Genomic DNA, 10,000 nt, shown 5'->3' on the forward strand with positions numbered 1-10,000 from the left:
CTACACGTTTCTCCTCTCCTCTTACAAACCCCTTACAATCCGATCAATATGGGATGAAGATCTTTCCACTGGTTGAAATCCCTTGGGCTATAATTTGGTGGGGATGGGGAGGAATGTTTTAAGGAAAAGAAACTGTTAAATATTCTGTTTTTGTTGGGGAAGAGAAAACGAGCTCAACCAAAAGAGACAATCTTTGCATTAATATGCTGTGTTCAAAACTTGAATCTACCAGAGACCAGTGGATCAGAAGGAACATCACTGATAAACATGGATTTTAATGCTACCTGGCTTTTTTATTATTATCAGGGGACACGTCACCTGTACCACTCACAAAAGGTGTGCATCAATTACAGTGTCATTAAGGCTGTGCCTCACTGACAGAAACTATCATGAAGCTCTCTGGGAAAGAACATTCCGGAAAGCGACCCTCTCCTTAAAAATCCAGAACACACAAACGTCTGTGACATTCCAGAGCACACACTCCTCTCAGCAATATTCCGCACATGGACATTCCTCTTGGTGACGTTTCTGGGATAAAAGCCCCTCTCCTTGCGGTTACAGAACAGGCCTCCCTGTCCGAGATCAGGGGGCACAGTCCCCACTTAGTGTAACATTGTAGTCGAACACACGTCGACAACCCGTCGCCCAAACCCATTTCTGTGACGGTGCGGAACGCGCAACCGTCTCTGTAACGTTGCCGAAAACATATACCTATGTGACATTCATATGAACGACGGTATAATCCATTCCGTAATGTTACAAATTTATGAATGGGGTTGACGGGTTTTTTCGCAGTGTTGCAATTTCACGTGTCTGCCAGCAGAGAGAGCGTGTTCGGAAGAATGTTTGGCATAAGCGGCTGAATTGAAACAGACTGCCAATGATCGCAACGGTTCATTCACTCCAGATGGGAGGCGAACGGCGAGGGCCAAAGACAATATGCATATTTGCAAGTTCTGGTTCGCAATACTGTACTGTCTCAGTACAGTCTGACATACTGTGAAGTCTTTTCAATTTTGGCTGAATCGTACATCCTCACAGAGTGTGTTCTGTCACACAAATATGTTGCATGAAAATATTTGTATCCTCCGCAAGATAATGTGTCAGTCACCATATTTTATGTCTTTCAATATCATAACAATAGATTCCAGAACAGTGAGATAGTTTCAATAGATTTCAGAACATATCCAAATCAAACCACGGTAACGTATGTTTCTTTGAATGGACTTGTGGATAGACAAATTATGTAGGCACATCGCAGATGATAATCATATTTTGCGCCTCACTTTTGCCCAGTGTAAGAGAACGTTATATAAAACGAGAACGTGAGATAAAATGCAGGTGTTGGCTTAATTTGCCAGCCGTAAAATGCGGCAGCCAAGCAGACACAGCAAAGCCCGGATCTTTTACGCGCAAGAAAACCACAATGGAAGCTTTGATGCAGCGGAAAATGAGTTTTCTGTTGAACTGGTCACCGTGGCGACTGCTTTCGGAAGGGGAAGCAATAAATCCACACTGATGGACTAGCCAGTGACCATGTGCATGGTCATTTTGTCCCTTAATTGAATACGGACAATTTCTACAGAGAAACAGCGCCTGTATCAGTAGCCAAGACTATACTCACTATTTGTACTTCGTAGGCAGTAGACAACACATAGGCCTACTAAAAGGGAAATGGTATCACATAGAAACATAATTTTATTGTAGCTTTTTTCATTTTAATATTTTAGTTACCAGGATAATACAAGAGTCGCCAAAACGTTCTATATTTAAGTGTTAATATCAAGCAATATCCGCTGAGGGTGTAGACACGAAAATATAAACGACCATATTATTGTGCACCGCGAGGAATCTACTTTGAATAGGGCAGACAAAAACGGAAATAAAGTCCACGCCCCCGCCCCATCAGAGATACAAATCTATAGTTCAAGCAGAATTTCACTCGTCCCATAAAGGTTTGAAATATTGGAAACGCCGAAACCACGCATACCCTCCACTACAAATCTGTTTGGGGGTTTCGTTTCCGGGGGTAAAACTGTGGTGAACTGCCTTTGCAATGGGGGTCGACTGCACTTGGCGATGCTATGCAGGAACGCGGCCTCTGAGCTCATAATAATAATAATAACGTAATGCGTAGCGCATATCTCTCTGATATTTTCAAACGAGGCAAAAGGGACAATTCTGAACAATTTCAACTTTAACAATTAAATGCACGGCCTCCAGCTATCCCGCTGGAACCGGAGGTGCACCAACACATTCCACGACCCATACCTGAGCCACCTCTCCGATGTGACGAGAACTACGTCATCATCTCCGACACAACGGGGAAGCCTGTTTTTAAGTGCTAATGCATGTATAGCACACACCATTAAAAAAAAAAATCTGTGTTTGCGCAATACAGTGACGCTAAGCATGCATGCTATCGCAGTTTAACACGGTGCACCAAATGCCAATGCACACGTTCTGAGACACGAAAAACCAAGTGAGAACTACTGAAACAAAGCGAATTAATCCCATGACGGACCAACCGTCCTGCAAGGATCACACTGAAAGCTTGCGAGCAAACCCGACGAATATTACTCAGAAAACCTATGATTTCTTATTCACAGTCCGCGTATAGGCTACACTGTTTCCACACTCCAAACCTTTGCAAAGAATCTATAGATTAACACCAAGCATCAAATCATATAATTGAATGCATACATTTGACATATTGTAGATTAATAGCAAACCCCAGCAATTTGTAATTGACCCTTGTGCAAGCGCATCCATATTTTCTCGTTTCGGGCAACCCCCAAACTCACACAGCCCGGGGAATCCCTGTATGTCAACTGAAACCACGGTCGGACATCTTAACCGCAAATGGGACAGAAAAACAAGCTCACCTGGTCCCGCTGAATGCAGGGGAGCGAGGTACGCCGGCGCGTCTTGCTGCTCGACTGTCCGTGAGCCATGTCCGAGGAAATGACCAGGCTGGATCTCCTCCGCCTTTTAAACACCGGGATATCTTCCTTTGCCCCGGTCACGGAGGCACAGCCCTCCCTCCGCACCGTTTGGTTCGGCAGGAGCTTGTCGGCATACCTCGCCAACAAGACGCCGAGCACCCCGACGACGTACGCCAAGTAAGGTCTCCAACTGGCCCGCACTTTGCTCAGCGAGATTATGGAGACCGTCCTGACGACGCTGATGAAGACGATGACGGAGATCCCGTGCTCGAGCTTCGCCACCATCAGTGCTCCGCTCGCCAGGCAGGCGAGCACCACCGCGGTCGAAGTGAACGAGAGCAACTGCTCCTCCGCCCCGTGCAGGAGCGCCTGCGCCGCCGCTTCGCCCAGATGGCAGGCGGTCAGCAGAAAAACGACGCTTTGGACCGGGACCCCGCAGCGGACCAGACGCAAACCGACCCAGAAGAAGGCACAAAGGAGGGTGACGACCGTGGAAAGCAGATGCCACCAAGTTAGCAATAGCTCCCCCGCGCAGCTGGACGTGAAAATGACGGGAGACGCGGACTGTCTGCTATCGCTTCTGTCGCCGAGCTCACAGCCCCAGTTCACGAGTTTAACCGCCAGGGCGAGAAAGACCGACAGAGACCCCACCAAGACTGCAGAGGAGAGTCTCTCCGAACTCCGTATTCTGTCCAGCGCCAGGCTCGGCAACGCTCTGTAGTCCGGGTCCTGGGACACAGCCGTGATGCAAGTCTTCACGTTACCATTGCGATCTGAAGCCTTGGGGCATGTCCCGTCTCTTTTACGCGATATGCCGCTGCTGCCACTAGCTTCTGTGGGCATCCCCATAATTCAAAGAGTTAACATTGTATCGTTTATGCAAAAGTCTATTTATTTATTTCGCCACCGGGTTAAATAGCCACATTTTGCTCAACACTTGGGAAAAGCAACCTCCGAAAAACAAAACACTCAAAACGGTGATTATTGTTTTTTATTTTGAGCCCACTGTTTTAAAACAAGAAAAGGATGAAGTGTTTTTAAGTCATGGATGTTCCGTTGATGCATTATTGCGAACCCCTGACACATCGGCTACCTCTGGCACTCGGCGTTAACACAAAAGAAATATCGCTTCTCAACGGAATCCAGTTCAGTACAATGACAGATCCGCTTCTGAGGTTTTTAAACATCTAGGCCATCGCTGTTCCTCAAACCACCGTCTCTGTTCCTGAAACCACCGACTCGCTTCTCTGTTCGACCCCCTTTTGTCCTGCTCGGTGTCCCAGCGAATTCCCCTTTCGCCGTTTACTTCCATCCTATCCGTCCAGGGGCGCTTTCTTCTTGAAAATATAGGAGCGCCATTCACGATCGCTTCGAAACGTAGCCGCGCGCTGTCCGGTCATAGTTTTTAGGGGTTTTCTTGTTATTTATTTTTTTAACGGGAAGAAACAGCTGCCCGCCAAGTAGAACGGTAAATCCACCAAGGACGAGGGGAGGGGGGGGGGGAACTGTAATGTTTTGCCATCAGCAGGAACACCAGTCGTAATACCCTCCTCTGATATGTTCGCACAGGTATAGGCTACTGTAAGGAGATGCTGTCCTGCAACGCAGCAGCATCACGACGCTATAACCGACTGTGCCAGATTATTCAAGTTCAACGCCACACGCGGATATCCCAATATAGCGTAGTTTAGGCTATTACAAAACTCTTACCTCTCTGACTGTCAAAATCATTTACAAAGTTATGTGGGGAAAAAGGTAACTGAACCGGCAAAAAAAAAACACTGCTTCACGACGCGGACAGAATACATTAATAAATTTAAAACCTTTATTAATAATGCCACTTTTTCGGAAGTCAAAATACATTCAAAACACGTTGGCTATGCATGTTTAAAGGCTGTTTTTTATGGACCGCAATGCAAGTGTATATATTCGGATTTTCATTTTTTTGTGTGTGCTACTCAATGCAAAAACAAGTTAAAAAAAGAAAAAGAATTGAATATGACGAATAACACTGATAGAAATGGATTAAAATACTATTAATGATAAAATTGGACGACAGGTTAAAATCGAGAGGTTAAAAATGAGTAAAATAGGTCCATAGAAAAATCTAAGATCAGTCTTTAAGTTTCTCTTAAAAAGCCCTCAGAGCCCCAGGAAGCCTGTTACACACTCATCTAATCTAATCTATCTTCATACATCTTTAAAACCGGCTTTACATGCGGAGGAGGTTGCCAGGTCGATTCCTGTGGCACAGTCATGACGTACCTTCTAAAGCCACTTAACCCGATCGGCTCCAGAGAATATATCCAGATTCATAAATTTATGATACATAAAAGCATAAGTCGGGTAGGTTGCCATGGTTGAGGATATCTGCTGAGGAAATGAATAATATATTTCATGGTTTAAATTCAGTTGATTTCACATACATCGACTAAGTGAACCCATTCCAACATGACTCTGACCAGCAGAACCTTCACACACTAAAAATAGCCCCTCTTCTGCTGCAGAAATCTCAATATTCATAAATATATGCAGCACATTGACTTCACTTAACTGCATGAGGTCAGGACTGCTGAACCTATTTCGAATTTAAGAATAATATTTTCATTTTATTCATTCCACTGGAAATGTACTCTTAATTTAAAAGCGTCTCACCCATGCAATGTCAGAAATACCCATAAATATCACAAAGAATAAAATTCCCCTATCAATATCCTCAACTGCATGTATTGTGCTACATTGAATTCAAAGGCAAAGAAAATGAGAACGAGCCAAACCCGCATAGTGTTAAGCTTATGGAAACAAACTATGAAAAAATGTAAACAGATGTGTTCAACAATCTCAATTAAACAAAATATTAGCTGCAGCAAAAACCAGCATAAGAAGGGGTCCCCCAGGATGGAGTTTGAATACCACTGCCTGACAGGAAATACACACACACATACACACACATCCACACACTCACTCACTCACTCACTCACTCACTCACTCACTCACTCACTCACTCACTCACACACTCACACACTCACTCACTCACTCACTCACTCACTCACTCACTCACTCACTCACTCACTCACTCACTCACTCACTCACACTCACACACTCACACACACATACACATACACACACACACACACACACTGCTGAAGTTGATTGCACACAAAGAGTTTTGCTGTAAAGGGAAAGAGTCAGAAAAGCCAGACTGGGATTATCTGTACCCCGTGCAATTAAGATGAATCCATAATTATCCAACACGCCATCCCGGTTTATGGCACTTAGCTTATGAATAAAATCACTGCCGCGCATAATTTCACTTTGCCGCAGAAAGCCTTTCCACCGTGTTACTGGTAGTTTGGGATTCAGCACCTGATGCGTTCTTGAACATTCTGTGCTTTTTGGGACATAATATTCTACTCTATTTCTGAGACCTCATCTTGAGTCACTAACAGAAAAAATGCATAACATAACGGCCATTGAGCCCAGCAATGTTCCCCTTTTCCTGCCACTAAAGTGTACCTACTGCTTAGTTTGCCTAAAAGCGAAATAGTATCTAGCACCTTATCATGCCTGGTCTTGAAAACCCACAGTTGTTTCTGCCTCCACTACATGTCCTGGCAAGCTATTCCACACAGTGATCACTCCCTGTGTGAAAAAATACTTCCTAATATCTGTGCGGAATGCGTATTTCCCTGGGTGATAGAGGTTGGGTCAGGGTGCTGGTTTGTCACATTATCACACACAGGATTTAAAATTGTAACTGCAATACAGTAAGAAGAAACTCACAGATAAACAGATGCTTTACAATATGGTTTAGTACATTATTAACAATACTGGATCATAAAAATATCCATACGCTCTCAGAAATAACGTGCAGTGGAGGTACATTTCCCAAATGTACCCTGAAAGGTACAATACTGGTCTTTGGGTACAAGTAAGTACCTTTTACAAGCAAATTAATTGTTAAACCAATGCCATGGTAAAATTGTATGTACCTACAGTACAGGGTACGACCCCAGTGACAGGTTTTTGTACCTTTTTTTTCTGTGTAGGAAAGCAAGTGTTTTCCACAAACTGCACTGGGAAATTCACAGGTCTCAGCAGAACAGAGACATCACGACGTCTCACTTTCCCTTTGAAAAGCGCTGCTCTGTAAAAACTGAACTGTTCCCAATTTTAGTCAGGTGTTATTGTGAATGCACGCTGCCTGCTGCGATCTGTAAGAGGACTTGAACTGCAGCGGATGAAAGAAGTTTGAAACGCAAGATCCAGATCGAGTCAATCCCACCACTTACTGTCATTACCTGACTGCAGCTGATTAAAGCAGTTATGAACGTCCGCCAAAGGTCAAAGGCCAGCACTGAAAAAATATACTGCCATATATTTCAAATTAAATATATAGGGCGGCCTGTAGCGTAGTGGTTAAGGTACATGACTGGGACCCGCAAGGTTGGAGGTTCGATCCCCTAGCCACAATAAGATCCGCACAGCCGTTGGGCCCTTGAGCAAGGCCCTTAACCCACCCTGCATTGCTCCAGTGGAGGATTGTCTCCTGCTTAGTCTAATCAACTGTAAGTCGCTCTGGATAAGTGTGTCTGCCAAATGCCATTAACGTAATATGAAAAGTGCCAATTTTTTATATTTCAGTGCCAAGTTTTTATATTTGGCATATATTGCAGAATACATTTCACAAGTTTTTTTCCGTGTGGGTGCGCAGAGACAATTCCTTTCCTGCTAAACTCGACGTTTCCGTAAACACAATTAGCGCAACCGGAATCGAGCAGAAGGCTCATTTTTCCGCAGGAGCTCCTAAACGAGGACGTGGTCGCGGAGTCGCGCTCGTTAGCGAAGACGCGCTCGTTAGCGAAGACACTCCGTTATCCGCTCACCGCCGCGTTCCGCCTCTCCTGCACGCTCTTGTGCCCGTCCCCGCCTCTCAGAACGCAGGCCAGGTGAATTTAAAAAAACGCCCTTTGATTGAGCTCTTCCCGCGAGCGGGGGAAGAGGCCATTTAAATATTCATCTGACGGAACTCGGCGACGGTGCGTGCGGGACCACTGATGAAAGACGCATCAATGTTTCATCGCTTCGCAAAACAGTCCGCCTCCGTTTTTAACATGCACACGCGCGTTTTAAGTGCGTATAAAGTACACACGCGTAGGGACACACACACAGGCAAGACGTGGAGCCTGACAAACGTGCACGTTGGCACACAGAAGAAAGAAATCAAAAATACAGCCACGCAAACACACACTTAAACGCATATACGCACACAAAAAACGCATGGTTCCTGCATGCGTAGGCATAGGCACACATATGTACATGCATACACACACATACACATACTGTAAACACACACACACACACACACACACACAACTGAGCAAAATGACACTGTCTGTGCTAGCTGGCGAGAATAGAATTACGACTTGTTCACACAACTGGTCTTGCACATAAACAATTCCAAGATTTTCTGCTCCGAGTTTAAAACACAAAGGCATGACTCAACACCATCAGAAGGGTGGGATTGGTGAGAACATTTCCCAGCGAGGGCTGGCACCCAGGAAATCCAAACTGGGCAGGGTACTGTGGGTCTCTATAGTCCAAGGGCCCGTTTTACAGTCAGAAAACTGCCAGTACATTATTACGACCTGTTATACATGGCATTCTTAAAAGTAACTTTACTTTTTCATGTTTCCCAGTAACATCCACTTTCCCAGCATCCAAAGTCATGTAGCCCAGCAAAATCGTCTCACCTAGCATCCAAAGTGCTGTTGCCCGGCAACATCATCTCACCCAGTATCCAAAGTGCTGTTGCCCGGCAACATCGTCTCACCCAGCATCCAAAGTGCTGTTGCCCGGCAACATTGTCTCACCCAGGATCCAAAGTGCTGCGGCCTAGCAACATTGTCTCACCCAGCATCCCTAGTGCTGCCGCCTAGCAACATCATCTCACCCAGCATGCTCAGCAGTGCTCCTCAACACAAACAGTCATATGCAGTAAGTCATTTTTCAGGCTAGGCATGCTAAGACAATATGCTAATATGCTAAAATGAGAGTGGTCGCATATGCTAAGGCAATATGCTACTTGCTAAAATGACAGCGGCCACCGTATGCTAAGGCAACATGCTACATGCTAAAATGAGAGTGGTCAGCATATGCTAAGGCAACATGCTACATGCTAAAAAGAGAGAGGTCAGCATATGCTAAGGCAACATGCTACATGCTAAAATGAGAGTGGTAAGCATATGTTAAGGCAACATGCTACATGCTAAAATGAGAGTGGTAAGCATATGTTAAGGCAACATGCTACATGCTAAAATGAGAGAGGTCAGCATATGCTAAGGCAACATGCTACATGCTAAAATGAGAGTGGTCAGTATATGTTAAGGCAACATGCTACATGCTAAAATGAGAGTGGTCAGCATACGCTAAGGCAACATGCTACATGCTAAAATGAGAGAGGTCAGCATATGCTAAGGCAACATGCTACATGCTAAAATGAGAGAGGTCAGCATACGCTAAGGCAACATGCTACATGCTAAAATGAGAGTGGTCAGCATATGCTAAGGCAACATGCTACATGCTAAAATGAGAGAGGTCAGCATATGCTAAGGCAACATGCTACATGATAAAATGAGAGAGGTCAGCATATGCTAAGGCAACATGCTACATGATAAAATGAGAGTGGTCAGCATATGCTAAGGCAACATGCTACATGATAAAATGAGAGTAGTCAGCATACGCTAAGGCAATACGCTATACAGTCAGAGAAAAGAATAATGGAACTCCTCTGTGTGATGTTAGAGCTGATGCAGAGACTGAATGAGTATATAAGAGCAGGACAAATCCTCTGCAATAGACCTGAGCTGGACGTCAGCGAAAAGGAGACTGTTTAGAAACCGACGCTGGGCTGGGGATACGCAGCTCACCCAACCCAGCCGAAGCCGCAGCTCAGCCGCTCTGCTTCTCATCAGTCGGCTGGTTTCTGTTCATTCAGCGGGAGAAAAGATCACAGGCTTACTCCCCTCACCACCGTTCATATTGCGTGTTTACTT

At 45.0% G+C, this 10,000-nt stretch overlaps 1 protein-coding gene across 1 annotated transcript in view; it reads right to left on the reverse strand.

Annotated features, from left to right (window-relative positions):
- LOC133119347 (cGMP-inhibited 3',5'-cyclic phosphodiesterase 3A-like) overlaps positions 1–3,794 on the reverse strand; it is a 54,757-nt gene extending 50,963 nt beyond the window's left edge. Inside the window, exon 1 of the mRNA XM_061229883.1 lies at positions 2,886–3,794. Coding sequence (XP_061085867.1) covers positions 2,886–3,794 — 909 coding nt within the window. The remainder of the gene's footprint in view (positions 1–2,885) is intronic.
- Positions 3,795–10,000: the final 6,206 nt, after the last annotated feature.

The sequence above is a fragment of the Conger conger genome, chromosome 19 (assembly GCF_963514075.1).
Source record: "Conger conger chromosome 19, fConCon1.1, whole genome shotgun sequence".
Lineage (NCBI taxonomy): Eukaryota > Metazoa > Chordata > Actinopteri > Anguilliformes > Congridae > Conger > Conger conger.